The sequence below is a fragment of the Psammomys obesus genome, unplaced genomic scaffold, assembly GCF_907164565.1.
Source record: "Psammomys obesus unplaced genomic scaffold, mPsaObe1.curated_primary_1811, whole genome shotgun sequence".
In the NCBI taxonomy this organism is placed as follows: domain Eukaryota; kingdom Metazoa; phylum Chordata; class Mammalia; order Rodentia; family Muridae; genus Psammomys; species Psammomys obesus.
This window is the reverse complement of record NW_026596125.1, coordinates 16522007-16540384: the sequence shown is the minus strand read 5'-3', so window position 1 is coordinate 16540384 and position 18378 is coordinate 16522007. Positions and strand designations below refer to the sequence as shown.

At 52.7% G+C, this 18378-nt stretch overlaps 1 protein-coding gene across 3 annotated transcripts in view; it reads left to right on the top strand.

Moving 5' to 3' along the window:
- Afap1l2 (actin filament associated protein 1 like 2) overlaps window positions 1-18378 on the top strand; it is an 88484-nt gene that overhangs the window by 47938 nt on the left and 22168 nt on the right. For all 3 annotated transcript variants that reach the window (XM_055591719.1, XM_055591720.1, XM_055591721.1), the window contains exons 2-5: window positions 3681-3809; window positions 8814-8888; window positions 10055-10149; window positions 16288-16378. In XM_055591719.1, coding sequence (XP_055447694.1) covers window positions 3681-3809; window positions 8814-8888; window positions 10055-10149; window positions 16288-16378 — 390 coding nt within the window. The remainder of the gene's footprint in view (window positions 1-3680; window positions 3810-8813; window positions 8889-10054; window positions 10150-16287; window positions 16379-18378) is intronic.

Below are 18378 nucleotides of genomic sequence, written 5' to 3'. Positions count from 1 at the left end.
AGAAAGAAAGAAAGAAAGAAAGAAAGAAAGAAAGAAAGAAAGAAAGAGAGAAAGAGAGAAAGATGGATGCGGTGCTGTTCTCAGAGGAGAGCCACCGGGTACTGCTGTGCTCTCCCCACCAGCAGTCTGCTAGGTCGGTAAACTCAGCCTCCAGCCCCGTGTCCCTGAGGGCATGCCGTGTTATTCTGCACCTCTCAGGCTTCCGAGCTTCTTCCCTGTAGACCAGCATCTAAGAGAATGATCTCCAAGCACCCTTGGCTCCAGCTGTCTCCTCCAGCACCGCCCCCCCTCCACTTTCTGTGAGCTGCTTATTGACTGTGATGGGCCAAGACACAGAAGCTGTGGCTCGGATCACCAACAGCACAACAGAAATGACACCAGCTCACACTCTGCACACAGCAAGGCCTTTGAACAGAACATACTTGGGTCTGAACCCTGCTGTCACCGCCCACTGGGGTTGCAGTTGAGTTATAATACAGCCTCAGTGTTGTGTTCCCAAGCTGCACTTTCGGAGTCTCTGTGAGACCGGAGAAGGTGAGGGGTAAAGCTGACAGTACTATGGCCAGCCGTCCTGTTGAGGCCAACCCCCATCATTCACATCTGTGCTCGGCCAGCTCTCTCACTGCTCTCTGCCTGTTGGTCCCTTCCTGCTCTCTTCTCTCTTCTCCACCTGCTGGAAGGACATTCCTGCTTGGCTCTGCTCACTGTCTGTAGTTTGGCCTCAGGATTCATGTTCTTTGAGGCCAGTTCCCCACCAGCCCTCATACCCTGTGTGCCTGTGGTACACACTCATTCGCTCAGTAAACTCTGTGTGCTTCTGTGACCAATTTGTAAGTTCTTCTGCCTGCTGACCGCTATACCTTGCCCTGTCTTCTGCATTCCTGGGCCAGTGAAGACTGTCCTGTGTTACCTGGTTTCACCTGCATGTTTAGTGGGTGACCGTGTGGGTGTTTAGCGCCTGTCTGAGTCGCTCTTGTCTCCTCGGGGCCAGGCACACACTTTGTACCCTTTGGCTTAGTTTGCATTTGCTTGTGTGAAACATAAACAAAGACTGTTTTCCAGAAATCGAGTAGCTTTTGGGAAAGGCTAAGGATGAGGAAGTGAAGTGGCGTTTCCAGGGTTACCCTTTTTCCTCTTGTGTGGTTCTGAGGTGGTGGCAGGAGGCCTGGCCTTGAACCTTGAGAGGTTCAGAAGTTGAGGAAAAATACAACCTAGACCCCAGTTTCCTCATGAAGCCCTTTCACTCCTCTTGTCCACCAACCCAGAGCAAGGCTGGGAGTCCCATTGTTTTCATCCTAGGTCTGTGCTGGCTCCTCATCTGAACTCACAGTAGCCTCAGCAGATCGGAAGCTGACTCTCTACCCCCACCCCCAATTAAGGTCTGTCATTTCAGGGTCTGTTTGATTGTCTTTTCACTCTGGGAGCAGCATATACCAACCCTGATTAAGTTATTGTTAACTAGATAGCAGGCCAGGCTTGCTTGCTGCCTGCCAGTGTTGGGGGTTAGGAGGCTGGGTCAGAGGCATTCCTCTCTCACATTATGTCACAAGAGCTGTCATTTTGCTAGCTCGCCTCAGGTTAGTTCCACTCTAGCCATTTCCCAGGCTGTCCTACCTCTGCCCACCTGCATAGGTCCTGCGACACTGTCACCTTGGATGAGAATATTGTGACTTCCAACCTCAGTTGGGCCAAGGTGGAAGCTCCAACAGAGAGGCCCCACTGGCACTGATGGGAGACCCTCGCCCATGAGACTGCGGGTGCTGGTTCACCCTCTGGTAATGCTTCCCATTCTTGGTGGTGATGGTGTTCCTCTCTGTCCCATGTCTTGTCCTCTTGGGTAGAGTGTTGACAACATGGAAGCTCCTGTCTTCTCTGTTCTGTCTTCTGGTGGTGTGCCCAGTGCACGCGTGCGCTCTCTCTCTGTCTTTGTCTCTCTGTCTCTGTCTCTCTCTCTGGATATTTATAACTGGTTTGGTGTGCCTGTGGGTTTGATTGGCTATGACAGGAAGACGGGACAGGAGACCCTTTTGCTGTGAAGTCCCTTTTGCTGTGTAAAGTAGTTCAGTTGTCTCTTCGTTCACAGTTTAGCCTTCCTAGAGGGCCAAAGCTTCTAGCACGGAGTTATCTTCCCAGGGAGCTTTGCTGTTCTAGAGGCTGGACAGCGTACCCCAGGAGGGATGCTACAGAAAGCATCCTGAGGAATGCACGGGGTTCAGGAAGAGGAGGCATGCACTTTAATGTGTGAATCTCCAGGATGGTGGGCGTGGGTGCATGGCAACAAATGTGTGGGTGGCATCGAAGACTCTGGTGATGCAGCTTGCATTCTAGAGCACCACGCGTCCACACTAAGGCCAGCTATGGAGTCTAGCATTGCAGTGATGGAAGGATTTTTTTCTTTTTTCCTTTTTTTAATTGAAAATATTTTTTTTATACAATCTATTCTGATCATGGTTTCCCTTCATCTCCTCCTGGGCCTTCCCACCTCCCCACATATCCAAATCCATGCTGTCTTTCTCTCTCTCTAGAAAACAAACAGACAAAAATAAGACCAAAATTAAAAACCAAAACAAGTAAAAGTCACAAGAAGCACCCATACAGTTAGACACATACACATGAACAAACCCCTTGAAAATACAAAGATGGAAACGGCAACATACAAGCAAGAGGCTGGAAAGATAAACTCATATCCAAGCAAAGCAGTATGAGGGACCTCCCCCCATTTACCAAAACACCATTGAGTTCATTTGAGTTGGCTATCCCCTGCTGAGTGTGGGACATGCCTCTAAGTGTGGCTAAGTACCTGCTGAGACTCTATTGCAGAAAATGGATTTATCCTTTGTAAGCAGCTGGAAAGAGCATCTGGGTTAGAGATGGGAGCTTGTGTCCACTTCCCCATCTCAGCACCAGGACTCTGTCTGGCTCTGACCTGTCCAGGCCCCCTCAGTGCTGCCCCAGTATCTGTGAGTTTATATGTACAGCAGGCTTGTGTCTGGAAGATGCTGTTTTCCTCATCCACGTGGCTCTTACAATCTCTCTGCCTCTTCCTCAGTGTTCTCCCGAGCCCTGAGGAGGGAGAGGTTTGAGGAAGGCATCCCCCACGGCTCTCAGCCTCTGCACACTGTTCCGTTGTGGGGTTCTGTATGACCTACCATCTCCTACAGGTATAAGCTCCCCCCATGGTGGCTGAGGGAGGCCCTGCTCTGAGGGCAAAGCAGTGTCACTAGGGGCCATTTATTACCGTGTTCCCTTTAGAGAACAATAGTGTTTCGTTTTATAGAAGAGCCTTTTAGAAAAGTTTCTATCTAAATGACTCAAGAAGGTGAAGTGTCCCTTGGAGAGAGAGATGAGAATGATAAGAGCTGCTCAGGCCATAGCTCAGCAGCCAGCAAAGGCCTGTGGAGTGTTTTCTTCTTGGTAACCGTGCAGGCAGACATTGGTAATGATGCCCTCAGAATACTGAGCCAGCCAGGCTACTCTCACTGCTCTAGCAAGTCTCAGGACTGTGACTCCCTTCGAGGTTGTCTGTCTTAAATTCCCACCAAGACTCTGCAGCTAAGACTGCCCTTGCCGAGCCAGTGTTCTTCCCAGTCCTCCTGGGACCTCGGGTCCTCGGTGGGGTGTTGCTGGGTGTGCGGAGAAGCAGTCACTGACCTCTCTCACTCTCCTGTGTTTGCGTCCAGCCCTGGAGCAGCTGCTGACTGAGCTGGACGACTTCCTCAAGGTCCTAGACCAGGAGAACCTGAGCAGCACTGCCACGGTGAAGAAGGGCGGGCTGGCCGAGCTCTTGAGGATCTACACCAAGAACAGCGGTAAGTGTGGACCAGGCCTCGGCTGCCCGCAGACAGCTTTCCTCAGGCTGTCAGCACAGCTCCACAGGGCTTTCATAGCACACGTCCATCTTCTCACACTTCTGGAAGCCAGCTACCTGAGAGCAAGAAGCCAGCAGGGCCGGCTCTTTCTGAGGATTTTTCTCAGGGTGTTTCCTCACAGCCACCTGTGTATGTGAGACGTCCTAATCGTCTTGTGAGGATTCTATCCGTGTTGGCCTAGAGACCACCCTGATGACATCAGTTTTAAGTTCCACGCCCGAATGAAAATGTTGAGACCCAGTTAATCTATGAAGTGGGGTTGGGGCACAGGCTGGCTCCTGACAGTGGTAGCCTGGATGGGCTGGGAACCTTCTAAATACTCCACATATCAGCTGGCAGGTGGGATTTTGAGAGCCCTCTCCCTATCAGTTAAAAGAGAAGATACTGGAGGTTGTTGAGAACGCCTAGGAATACCTGGGGCTCCCTGTGCACAGCCCAGGGACTGCACTTGTAGGAACTCATTTCTTTAAGATAACCCTATGCAGTTGGTGCTGTTCCCACACCCCGTGGAGTTTAAATACTAATGTTATGTAGTCTGAGGGGAGAAGAAAATATACCTTTGAGATTGCAAATTACAGAATTGTGAGTTCATAATTTTTCTACCTTTTTTTTTGGTGAATTGCACATTTATGGTCTATGCACTTTATTGTGTGTGAATTCTACCACAAAGTTTTTTTGCTAATTGTATATGTGACCCCCTATCTAAAAACTAAACAAGATACCTCCATCATCCAGAAAATTCTGTCTCATGTGCTGGGAGGATGGCTCAGTCAGTGAACATTTCTGAACACGGCACACGTGTACGAAGGCCTGAGTTTGCTCCCAGCACCCATAAAGCCGACACTGTAGCAGGTACCTGTGTTCCCATGAGAAGTGGAGATGGGCAGCACTCCAGTGGGTGCTGGCCAGAAAACTAGGTGGAGAAGCACCTGAGAAAGCCAGCCAGTACCAACCTCTGGTTGCCACATGTGTCTGCCCAGTTGAGCCCACTCCCACAAACAGGGACATTCAACAAAAGGGAGAGAGCAACTGCAGACCAAGAGTTCTGGTGGACCTGTGGTCCCCACAGGCGTGTGCACATACACAGGTGTTTTTCTTCAATTCTTGCTCTGTTTTCTCTAAGCTCCTTCCCATCTCCACTCCACTAGACCTTGCTCTGGTTTCTCTCACCTAAGTGGTACCTGTCCTGGCATGATGCGTGAGTGCCTGGGACTGTGTGTACTGTGACTTCACAAGCAGACTTACTGTGGACATGCCTGTGACTTGTTCCTTTCAGCACTGGCGGATTCTACCCTAATTTACTTGTTGCTGTCTGTCTGGAATGTTTGTGTGTTTCAGCTGCAAAGCCGAATGGCCTCTGTGAATACTCCTGTATAATTCTTTCACACAGATGGCTTCATTTCTACAAATTCAGAATTGCTTTTAGAGTTAAAGCCTTGTGAAATCCTGAGAGCTAAATGTAGTTGGTTTTTATGTTGGGTGTGTGGGGATAGTAAGGGCCGTCAGAGGATCAGGTCCACCTGCCTCTTGGCAGGAGCCGTCACCATCCTGCCAGGGAAGGGACATGTTCAGCTGCTCTAAATGTTGCAGTCTGGGTTGCTCCCTGACTAACCTGTTTGGAAGCACCCTTCCCTTTATGCTCAAGAGAAAGTATGCTCTCCTGCAGGGCGCAGATATGGTAGGTTGAAGTGTGTTTCTGGATTCCTGCAGCCCTTCCCTCCTGGATGACATCCTGGGAAGCCACTCTCCCTCACCAAGGGCTTGCCTCCCCCTCTCCAGGTCACCGCACTGTTCCCAGGCTCCTCCTGCCAGACTGCACATCAAAGCGCTGGTGGGAAGCAGAGGGGAATCCACAATACAAAGAGGGAAGGCGGGAGGAGAGTGAGTCACCTCACAGAGGGCGCATTGATAGAACCCTTCAGACAGCAGGGCCCCAACCTTGTAGAGATGTGACACTAACATCATTAGAGAGACCACCCCTGTGCATCTGTCTGACCTGTGGCTCTTGATGCCAGGGTACTGACAATACCTTCTACTTCCTGTCCCTTTGGGCTTTCAATGCCGCACAGTTCCCTGTAAGGTGGGCTCTGCAGCAGGTCAATGGTGTGGAGATGTGGAGGTCAGTTATCCCCAGGGTGAATGTCTCCATAGAGTCCCCAAGCCCACTGATGAATGTGTTCAGCCATATTGAGGCTTGTGACCACTACTTGATACTCTCAGGCGTGACACCCATGTATCTGTGGCCACTATACGTATCTGAGCACTTTCCCTTCTGGGCCTCCTCACACTGCCTAGACTACAAAAAGTTCACACAGATGGCACCAACTGAGCCCTGGGCCAACATGTGATGCGTACAGTGACCCAGATCGTGCCCTTCATCCTTGTCTCCTATTTGTGCAGGAGTTGGTGGTAGAGCATTTACCAGTGAGGGAAGCAGGGCTGGCAGGTCACTGGCCCAGAGGCAAGTGTAAGAAGTGGAGCTAGGGCAGGCAGCCTAACCACCGCACTCCCTCCGAGCTCCCGTGCTGTCATACTGGATTAAATGTGCCATCCAGGACTGAATCCTATGATGCTCCCGTTCTAGCATCTGCCTTTCTCTTGGCCTCCCTGCCTCACTGTGTCTCTCTGCAGACTCAGCTCACTCTCCGGCCTTGAAGGGGAGATGGTCTGCTCACTGGAAGGTAGATTGTGGTCCTCACATGTGGGGTGGAGTGTGAGAAGCTGTGTTCCACACTTGTGCACACCCATGTGAGTGCTTTCATGATTTTCAAGTGGAATCATGTCTCTGGGTCTTCTGAGCTTTTCTTTGTTAGTCTATAGCCCCCTCTGTTTTGGCTGATGGCACAGGCTGAACACTCTTCTGTCAGGGACTCCGCAGGCTGTCACGCCACACCTTTGCCAGTGAGAAACGTGCCCCCTGTTTCCATGTTCAAGGTTCCCCGAGGCTCCAGTCATTGCCTGTCTGGTGTCAGGCGCTTCACGTCTCTGCCCACGCAGCCGTAGCCGGAATGTTCAGCCTCTCCTCCCTACCTCGCCCCAGTTCTCTGAGAAGTGCCACTCTCTGCAGGTGGCAGTCCCCTTGCCCCTGTTGGTATGCATTTCAGTCATGTGTTTGCAATAAAACCAAAGGCTTCAGGTAGTATTTCAGTGAACCTCAAGTAAAATCTGTTCCTGTCCTGGAACTTAACCATAAGACAGAGTTCTAGCTGTGGGGGTGCCAGAGCAAAGGAGGTGGTGATGTAAGATTGTCCTCCAAAGTCAACTGCAATGATGGCTGATTTAGCCTCTCTGGCTCCACTTGTTTTCTCACAATGGTGGGGAAGCATCCTGAATTTGAGATGGTGTGATTTACTTTACCATTTCCTTCTGTTTGACATTTGTGTTACATCCCTCTAATCTCTTTTAGCCATAAGCTGATTTTACTTTTCTCATATTTCCTAATAATTTAGGAAGTTTTGTTTGGTCAAAACAGTCAGGCTTTCACCTTGCTTGCTTCTACCTGAGCAGATAGGACAACTGAGGCACAGAGCTTAGGTGCTCTTTCCAGAAGTTGCTGCTCATAGCGGAGCATGCAGAACTGTCTCTCACCACTCCCCAGCTGGTCCCTGAGCCAGTCAACCCCTGTCACTTGAGCTGGCATGTCTGGGATGGAGCAATGTTACTTACTGGTCCTGCCATGGCTGAACACTGAGCTGGTGCTGCTGTGGCCGATGGCTCTGAGCCCAGCCAGCCTCCTCAGCACCCTCAGCTTCTCAAGCTTCTTTTCCAGCCCTGGGCTGGAGTAAGAAGTCTCTGGCCATGGAAGAGATTGGCTTTGAATTGGATTCTTTGGCAGAGGTATTATGCATTGGATCTGTTGGCTCGGGAACACTGTCCAACCACGGGGATTTACCAGCTATGTGTTGCTAGGAAATGCAAATTAAGGGCCCCAGAGGGACCATCAAAAGGTTCAAAGGAGGAGAAATTATGGAAGCTTCCTCAGCAGCCTCCAAGGATGCATGTACAGAGGCTGAAAAGCAGGCATGCGGCAGGAGGCTGGCTCCTCTCTGCTGGCAGGCACCAACCAGAACGGTGGCCTGACAGATACACCAAATTTTACAAAGGGCGTGGGTCATATTACTGCAAGTTTCAGTCTACAGCAGGGAGGAAAGGGCGATGCTCCTCACTTCTATACCTAGCCTTCTCGCCCCTGAATGATTTGCTCCTTCAGCTGCTCCTCTTCCGCCAGCCTGAGCCATGTCCAACCTGGGCTTTGGGAGCTAAATTTCCAGGCCCTTAGTGTAGTCTACTTTAATCTAGACACTTCTGATTTTACTCCATTGTGATGATCATACTAGGATGGGAAAGGCAGATGGGAAATATTCGCAATGCCAAGGGAGTGCGGGGACCTCTTCAGTTGTGGGTGTGCTGTAGCTCTTTCAGCGATGGGTGCCCTTTGTTTACCCATTCCGGTCCTGAGGCTGTTCTTCCGTGGCCTCCCCACCTCTGTCCGCACCCCAGGGTAAGAAACCAGCAGTCAACCTGGTGTCCTCTCTGACTTGAAGGCTGCCACCTGTGTCCAGGATTGACTCCTATTCAGCCTGAAATCCCAAGGTTCCTTTTCCATAATTTCTTACCTTCCATAATCACGTCACACTTATCAGAGGTTTGCCTATATGCGTATAAAACATGTAAAACATGTAAGGCTGGAAGGGGGCTGGAGATTCCTGGGGCCGCAGTCCCAGGCAGTTGACAGTCCCCTGGTGCGTGCTGAGGACTGAACCCAGGTCCTCCGCAGACACTGCAAGTGCCCCTGACCACTGAGCCGTCTCACCAGGCCTGTGCCACATGCCCTCCCTGGACCCCCAGTGTGTGAAAATGTCCTGGGTGGATATTGTCTCTTTCTGGGGGCAAAACAAAATCATATGAAGCCACCATGTCTTTCCTGTCTCTCTCCTTCTACAGGTTCTGATGAGGAATATATTTACATGAACAAAGTGTCAGTTAACAGGGACCAGAACCCAGCCTCTCCAGACAAAGGTATGGGGCCTTCTGGGCTGCCGGGCTGCCTGCTTCAGGCAGAGAAGTCAAAGCCACCCCGTCCCTCTCAATCCTCCCAGCCAATTCACAGACAGGCCCAGGGGTTATTTTTGGAATCCACATTTTGGTTAATGGTATTTTGGGTTTATATATTTTTGGATATTTCAGTGGGGCCACCACCTTCTTGCTTATTGGATGAGGAATCTGTCCTGAAACTCTCTTGGCTTTTCCCAGCATCACTGCAGGAAGAGGAAGTCATAATTCAGACATTCTCAGAGAGCAGCCGAGTGTGGCCCTGATCCCACGGTTCCAGCCCTGCCACTTTGGGTGAAAGTCTGCTCGGGAGGAGGGAGGAGAAATGGTGGTGTCAGCATCTGTAAGGTGCTGAAGTTCATGGCACTCTGAGGCAGCATGTGCTCTCTCCGGGAAGGACACTGGGCCTTGTTTCTGGCACCTTGCCCTCTGCCTAAAGCCCTTTCTCTTAGAACCTCTGGTGCATGCCTGGCCCAGAACATTGCAGAGCGTTCAGCACTGGGGGGCCTCAAGAATTCTAATTCTCAGACAGACTTAGAGAGGGGTGGAAAGAGGGTCCCTGAAGCCTCAGCCAAGTCCTGAGAAAGGGTTGCCTTTGAGACACCAGCCAGCCCGAGCTGCCTGGCGGGGCTGGTTGGACTGGAGAGACTTCTTTGCTGCGGTGTCTGTCTACACCTCTTCCCCACCCTCCCCCAGCACCAAGGAACGGAGAAGCTCCTGCAGGGCCAGTGGCCACTCTGCCCAGGGTCACTTGCCTTCTGGGTAAATGGTGGGAGGAAGCCATAATCACCAGGTCGAGCTTTGTGTGCCTCAATATAGCGACTGCCAGTCAGCTGCGCTCCCTGAAGCCCTGTGGCTGGGCCATTTTTGAAAATGGGGCAGGTAGGGGAGGGGGGCAGAGCCTTCCAGAAACCCCATGCCGGTTACTTCTGAGGAATCTGTGTGAGGCTGGCCATTGCTGGGTCCTATTCTTGGAGGGAAAAACAACGTTGGCTCTAGGGATTGCCTGCCTGGGTAATTAACACCTGCTCAAAAAGGACACGCAGGACAGGGACAGGATGAGCGAGCGGACATTCCTGGGTAATGAGAACCTGCCGCCCCCCACCAAACCCTTCTCCTCTTGCTGCCCACAGTGCCCGAGGATCAGGGTCCTCTGACCAATGGGGAGCCCAGCCAGCACTCTTCAGCACCTCAGAAGAGCCTTCCAGACCTCCCTCCACCCAAGATGGTGAGTGTCGGGCAGGACCCTCGATTCACCGCCCACCTGGGACTCTCAGAGTTTGCAGTTGTCCTCATGGCCATCTGCCAGTGTGCCAGGCCCTGGCATGTTCTGAGCATATCATGTGTGCAGGACACAGCAGGAGGCAGCCAGGGCACTCCAGGCGCTGAGGGCAGGGCACTGGGGGCACAGTCTCAAGTGCTGCTGTCCATGAGCAGTTCTGGTCAGTAGTCCATGAGTCTGTGACCTTCCAAAAGAATGCGGTGGCTCAGGCCTCTAATCCCAGCACTTAGAAGGCTGAGGCAGGAGGACCACCTCGAGTTCAAGCCTGGCTTGGGCTACATGGCAAGTTCCAGGTCAGAATGGCCTAAAAGTGAGACTTTGCCTCAAATATACAGAACAGAAAAGGGACGTTGCGCCACACTGCAGCTCAGAGCCTCCCTGCTCCCAACATGGCCACCAGGCTGCCCCTCCCACCCAGCAGCAGCCGGTGCAGCTGTCTCATGCTGGCTTTCTGCTCAGCACCCCTCCGCCCCTGGGGTTGGTTCTGCCTCAGGGACTTTGCTTCCTGGGCTCCTGGCTTGTCTGTGACTGCCAGCTCCTCTTCTCTCAGAAGCTCTTGGTGTTGCCTGGCCAGGATGAAGGAGCCATTGTCCCACCCTGCCTCAGCCACACTGTTGCCCATCCGTGGTCCTTGTCACTGCTGACATAGTTGTTTTAATATTTATCTCTGTCATCAGACATGAGCTCCACAGGACAAGCATAGCAGCCGTTCCCTGCCACTTTATACCTAGTGTCTGTGCCAGTTCAGCCACATAGAAGTGGCTGCATGCTGGGATGAGTGAATGAATAGATGGGTGGATGGATGAATAGGAAGTTATGTGGCTGGATAGCTGTATGGATGGACACATAGGGGGGTGGTGGGCAGATGGGTGATGAGTGGTGAGTGATGAGTGATGAGTACATTATAGGTCATCCAGCCCCATGCTCTGGTCTCAGTCTGGCCAGCATTTTTAGCTCTTTGACCATAAGCAAGTTATTTCAAGTCACCAGCCTTTTGTTTTTGGTTTTGTTTGTTTGTTTATTTGTTTTGGTTTTTCAAGACAAGGTTTCTCTTTGTAGCTCTAGCTGACCTATTGTAGACCAGGCTGGCCTCAAACTCAGAGATCCACCTGCCTCCTGAGTGCTGGGGTTAAAGACTTGTGCCACCATACCCAGTTTCTTCCTTGGTGTTTAAGTGACAGTGATGTTGGCATCTGTCTGACCACAAGGCCACGCTTAACAGGCTAAGATTGTAAGCTGCACAGCACTGTATGTGCCACACGGAGGCGCCATTCGGTGAGATGAGACCATATTTACATTTTACGGTGTAGTGGGTTTCTATCGCTCTGATAAATGTTGTGATCAAAAGCAACTTAGGGAGGAAAGGGTTACTTCAGCTCACAGTTTCAGGCCCATTGCTGAGGAGAGTCAAGACAGCAACTTAAAGCAGGGACCTAGAGGCAGGCCCTGAAGGGAAGCCTTGGAGAGCGAGAGCGTTGCTCCCTGGCTTTCTCCCCTGATTTGCTCAGTAGGCTTTCCAACCTCATCTAGGACCGCCCGCCTGGGAGCCACACCCACGATGGCCCGGCCCTCCCACATCAATCACCAATCAAGAAACACCCTACATACATGACCTCGGGCCAGTCTTTCTTTTTTTAATAGAGATCACATATAGACGTATACTTCACAAAGAATGCTGAAGTCTAAAGCACCACAAATAAAAGTACTTCCAGTGGGTTTTGTTTGTTTGTTTACAGTTCAGTCTTATAAACATGTTTTCTCAATTGTGATTCCCTCTTCTTAGATAACTCTTGCTTGTGGCAGGTTAATTAACAAATAATAAAAGAAGAATAAAATCAAATTAAATCCAACCAGAACAATGTGAAGGAAGCCCATGTCCTAGTCTTAAAGTGACAGTGTCGGGACTTGATCAGGCTCTTTTCCCCAGAAGGAGGCTTCCTAGAAGAGGCCCAAGGCCACACATAAGAGGTTGGAGGAGGCTCAAGAAGGGTCTGAACCCCCAAATGGCTTGAACCAGCCTCCAGTTCAAGGTTCCCCAAAGACAGCTGGAACACACAAAAATGCCATGTGGGGCACACACGTAGTTCTTGAGTACCTAGGTCAGGGTCCCATGCTTGAAGTCCCCTGAGCTGGGCGACAGCTGGTGGGCTGATCCTTCCTCTCTTGGTGTCCGTGGGATGCTGTTGGTGGCTTCTTCCTCATTCCATGAAAATCTGATCCCCCACTGCCCATCAAGGGACAGGTGACTCTGTCACCACCCCAGCCCGATGTCAGGGAGACAGGATGTGAACACAGGATTCTTGCTGGTTCTGTTTAGCAGAGTAGGGGGCTGTAACCCTTTCAACTTCCCCTCCCTTCAGCTCACCCCAGAACTTTGGGGGTCTAGGAGAAACAGCTTCCTGGAGCCGTCACCACCAGCAATGGGTGTTTCTGGGTAGAGGAGAGCAACTGTGGTTCTCCAGTAAGTTCCCCCAGACACCGCGCTCTATGACTTTGCTGATGTGAAATGCCACTTGTCATACCAGGTGCTCCTGGGTCAATGCCTGGGGGGAAGGTTTATTCACTGGACAGAGTCCCTGGCACTGAGTTTTCACTGATTTAGAAATCTGTGCTTTAAACACAGTGTAGAGAGCAGGGCCTGGGCTTTGGTCACAGTTGTAAAGAATCCAGTCACAATGGACCCGGAAACCTGTGGGATTCACACCATTCCCCAGTGTGAAGACTTGGAGGGCCTCGTATGAGTGGAAGTGTGGGGAGAGGACGAGATAGACAGGGGCATTCTTCCTGGATTGTCTGTGGTGGGAGACAGCTCAGTGTGGGAAGGCTCAGGCCACAGCTGAGAGAAAGTTGGTGCTCAACTTGGAAAAAATACCACCGCTCAGAAAGAGCTCAGTCCCGGGGGCCTTCCAAGGCGTGGTCACTTTCCTGTGGACAGACTCCAGGCCTGGGGAATGTTCCAGCAGCACCAGCTGCTTTACAGTGCGGACCTCTCCCTCCACCATGGACTCCTTGCTAGAAGGCCTTCCAAGTTCTGTCCTGGGCTCCCACTTCCCTCCAGTACTTCCTGATGTGGCTCAAGGAAAGGGTGATCTCCACTCCACAGGCTTTGTCTTTCCTACCCACATATGTGTGTCTTAATGCTTGTGCCCCTCAGAACTTCCTGCTCCCTTTGCCCACAGCAGTGAAAGCCTTAGTCCACAGTTTCCAGTGGAGCAGGGTCAGGTGGAGGAAACCCAGTGGTCATCGCCGCCTCAGCTTCCCAGACAGGATACATGATAGTTCCAACCCAGGGCCTGGGCTTGCAATGACCCTTCCTCCTCAGACAGAGAGTCCCTCTTCCCTCTCCTGACTCCACAAGACCAGACTGCCATGGGGAAACCTTCACCCAAATGCGCCCACAGTGCCTTTGTCTGGACCGGGATATGGTCCCTGTGCTGGTGCACTATGCTTTTCAGCTCAGTCTCGACACATCCCTGGTGGCGAGGTCCTCACTGCAATCCCTGCAGAGTCAGAGAGCAGGTCCCTCCAGCAGTGGAGGGCATCCAGGGGTCTGCAGCAAACTCGTGGGTGTGGACAGTGACTCAGGCAGCTGAGGTCTTTCCAGGCTGCGGGCTGCACAGCCAGGTGCCTCGGTCACTGCAAGAGAAACAGATGTGTGCTGGCCACCGTACCATCTTGGCAGGCACACCATCTCTCCCCCACACCCCTCTGAGGCCTGAGCAGGACATTAGCGCTGCTCTCAAGGGGGCTTCCTGCTGGGGGATGCAGCTGACACCCAAGTGGCCTGCGTGGTCTGTGTGGGAAGTGGTCTACCCACCCACCCTGGCCCCAGGACTCCCCACCGCTTGTTGCCCAGGGAAGGTACGTGAGCTCCTCAGGCCATCTGGGACCATTGGGTCCTAGGCCTCATCTCGGGTTGCTACCCAAGAGCCCTCTGCCGTGGTCCACCCGCCAGCCCCTGCTTTGCACTTGGCTCCAGCTACCCCGCCTTAGCTCCTACGGCCTGTGGACACCCTCTACTCTGCAAGCCCAGGACTGAGCAGCTGAAGGAAGAGACCCAGGTGGCCACAGATTCCTAAAATGTTAGCTAGTTGGCTCTTTGGAGAACAAGTAGAAATGGAGCTTGGTAAATGCTGCAGCTCGAGGCGACTTCTTCCTTGTCTCCTCTGATGGGTTATTCCAGCGCTGAAATCAAAGCTGTCTCAATCAGGATTGCTCTTATAGTGATGAAGCACCATGACCAGGAAGCAAGGTGGGGAGGAAAGGGTTTACTTGGCTTACACTTCCACAGCACTATTAAGCACTGAAAGAAGCCAGGACAGAAACTCACAAAGGGCAGGAGCCTGGAGGCAGCTCTGAGGCAGAGGCTGTGGAGGGGGCTACCTATGGCTTTGCTCCTCATGGCTTGCTCATCCTGCTTTCTTCTAGAAGCCTGAGCCACAGCCCAGGGATGGCTCCACCCCCAGTGCACTGGGCTCTCCCATCAATCACTAATTAAGACAATGCCTCACCCTGGGTCTTATGGAGACAACTTCTCAGTTGAGGTTCCCTCCTCTACAGTCTCACAGAGCATTCCACTGTTGGGGTTTAGCTTGGCCCTGGAGCTGGGATTCTTCTCAGGATCCTAGGATGTCTCTGATGGTCCACTTACAGTAGGTTGTACTTTGGGGAGACACTCAGGAAATCCCCCTGGTACTCTGCCTTAAACAAGATGGCCTCCCTAGTCACGGACCCTGTGGGGATTCATGGTAACTCAGTGGCAGAAGACTTTGTTTTCCCATGTGTTCAGTTCTAATCAGCCCCTGATCCAGATTTGGGTACCTGCAGTGACCTCCTCTCTCTGAGAGGCCCCGAAATGGGGCTTCTGGGAGTCCGGGGCGAGGACCCTTTCTCTCAAACCCTCAGGAAGCGCTTGCCCTCACAGTTCTCGCAAAGACCGCCCTTCCTCTGCGGGCGAGCGATGGCAGACTTACCACACAGCAGGGGCTCTGTGCCAGGGCAGCCCACAAGCTCCGGGGTACTAGCCCAGTGGGTGCGAGACACCCAGGGGCCTTCTCCCCTCAGAGGCCGCCTCACCCAGTGCTGCTCTGACACCTCATGACCCTGCTCCCTCCTGGGTGTCTGTGGAAGGTGGGGGAGGAGCAGGGCCTGCCTCGTGCCTGCTGTGGCACCACTGGTGTGAAGCCAGGCACAGCACACTGGGAACAGGAGTTAGACCCAGGCTTGTGTAGGCCTGCTTCAGCTGACACGGGGAGAGTGCGGGGAGGGCCGCCTGTGCCCAGTGTTCTTTCCACACAGACTGCAGACCCTGGGCTGCAGGGACCCTGTGACAGCAAGTACAGTACCTCCTGTACTTCATGTGGGTCAGGCCCTGTGCAAACAAACCCTTCCTCGTATTTAATCTCTGTATTTGTGTGCGTGCATATGTGTGTGTGTATGAGTGTGTGAGTGTGTGAGAGTGTGTGTTTATGTATGTGTGAGTGGGAGTCTGTATGTGTGTTTGTGAGTGTGTGTGTGAGAGAGAGAGAGAATGGGAGCGTGTGGGTGAGAGCGTGTGTTTATGTATGTGTGAGTGGGAGTCTGTATGTGTGAGTGTGTGTGTGGGAGAGAGAATGGGCGCGTGGGTGAGAGCGTGTGTTTATGTATGTGTGAGTGGGAGTCTGTATGTGTGAGTGTGAGTGTGTGTGGGAGAGAGAATGGGCGCGTGTGTGGGTGAGAGCGTGTGTTTATGTATGTGTGAGTGTGTGTGTGTGTGGGAGAGAATGGGCGCGTGGGTGAGAGCGTGTACACACACGCAGAGGCTGGACGGACCTATCAGAGCAGGACAGCCGGCTCCTTGCACCAGTACCTGGACCCCAGCCTGCCCCTCCTGCTCGTGAAGCCTGTCAACCCCTGAGCCGGCTCTCCAGCCAAGTTGGGCTCATGTGCCCTGAACACAGCCCAGTGACGCTTTCTTAGAGGGAAAGGGGTCAGGGCTGGAGGCCATCCACCCCACAGCAGTCCCGGGGAGACCCTGTCAGCAGAGAGTCCCCATACCTTGCGCACGGAAGGCTAACCCCACTGCTCTGTCTGTCTGTGCTGCAGATTCCAGAGCAGAAGCAGCTGGTTGTGCCGAAGACCGAGGCTCCTGAGGGCTACTATGAAGAGGCTGAGCCATATGACGCGTCCATTAACGGTACGTGCCAGGCTGGGCCCAGAGGGCCTCAAGTGTGGTAGCCCACAGGCTGTGGCTGTCTCTGGTGACACACTCACCGAGTGCATTGGCAGACACAGTGACACGACACAGGAAGCAGCCTCAGCTGAGAACCGGCCACACAGCGTGCACCCCTTGTGGAAAGCGTCCAGGCCCCGCCTGCGGGATGATGGGGATGCCCAGAGAGGCCTCCTGTGTCCAAGGGTTCCAGGCGCTGTGGCTACACTGGGCATGGGAAGATGGTGTGGGAGAGCTGTACTGGCCCAGGGGGTGCGGCGAAGGCAGGGATAGGTGTGGAGGTCAGGAGGAGTGAGGGAAGTGCCCACAGTCTTCTCTGCATTCAGTCTCTCTGCTCACACTAGCAAGATGAGAGCTCTTGTGTTCAATGGCCAGCACAGACCACAGTTCTGTCACATTATGGTTTTGATTTCTGCTGTCATGGTAGCAAAGGAGAGAGCAGCTTGGCTTACTGTGGGAAGGCGGTTATTCTGACACAGCACTATGACCTCAGGCAGATGGCTGAAGCCAAGGGGCAGAGAGCAAGCAGGTAACTGCAGGGAGAGAATTCTGGGCAGAGAGCAAAAGGCTTCTTAAGTCAGAGAGCGCCCTGGTGTGTCTGACAAACAAGGAGGCCACTGTGCAGGCCAGGTGAGCTGGGAGTGACGAGTGGGATGCAGAAGCAGCCGCAGGCCACCGTGAGAACTTTGGTGTTTCTTTTGAACAAGCACGCAGGCTTTCTTTGCAGCTCAGTTCATGACTGGCCATGCTTAGGTTTTGCACACTTTGCAAATGGGCTGTGCAAGCTGAGCTGGCTGCTGGGATCCTACTCCTGTTGGCCAGGGTTCTCGGCCTGCAGAAGTTGGCCTTTCATCACCATCAGGAGATTTCTGAGATTTCTGTGATTGGTTTAGGTCCACAGTTTTGGAGGCTCAAGGCTGGCCATGCATACTGCTTTATGCTGTCTTGGGACCTGTCAGGGACAACAGGCAAAAACAGACTAAGGAGGGCTAGCGCCCCACGATCCCCCTTGAGGACATCTCACCTACGACCTCTCACAAGGCTCCTGCTCTTTCATTTGAGCTTTCTCCTTAAGAAAGTAATTTATTTTTATTTGTATGTGTTGCCTGTGCCCAGCGCCTGAGGAGGCCAGAAGAGGGCATCAGAGCCCTTGGAACTGGAGTTATAGGCAGTTGTGAGGAGCTGTGTGGCTGGCTAGAACCAAACCTGGGTCCTCTGTGGAAACAGCAAGAGTGCTTAGCTGCTGAACCCTCTCCAGCCCCAAAGACTCCTAATGGTGCAGAGTGTCTCTCCGTAACCCACACTGGGGAGAAGGCTGTGACAAGTGGCCCCAGGGCAGCTCCTCCTCACTCTTTCCTTTGTGAGAATGGTTTGTGATCACACAGCACTTTGCAAATGTCAAAGGTGAGGGTGGTCCTGGTGGTGGGGACGAACTTGGCACAGGCAGGGCCTTGAGAATTTATTTCTTAGACAACAGGACTAGAGTGAAACAGGACCTGGAGCTTGAGACTTGGCCTTTTCTCTTTCTTAATTACCTGTGGCTCCCAGGAGCTGTGTGGGAGGCTTGGGCTTGTTGGGACTGAGGCTATTATAAGTGGTTGGCATTGTGGGCAGATGAGCCTCACTTCAGCCCACTGGGCCAGTGAGGTGCTGGCGAGTCACAGCCAGGCTGTGATTTCAGACCCAAGCCAAACAGGGGTGTGCCAATGCTGTCTGGGAGCATCCTGAAGGTAGAAACAGTGACTCACCCAGGGAGCACCTTGGTGTATCCTGAGCCCATCTCCTGGCTTGGGTGTGGCTCCTACCAGCCACGACCTGTCTCCTAAACACACAGGGGGCAGATGGCTCCCCACTACACAAACAAGTGGCCAGAAACCCCCAGACTCTTAGTGTTGGTCTCTCCACTGCCTGTGCCGCCCTGCTGGCCGCCACCTGCTGGCCACCACCTGCTGGCCGCCACCTGC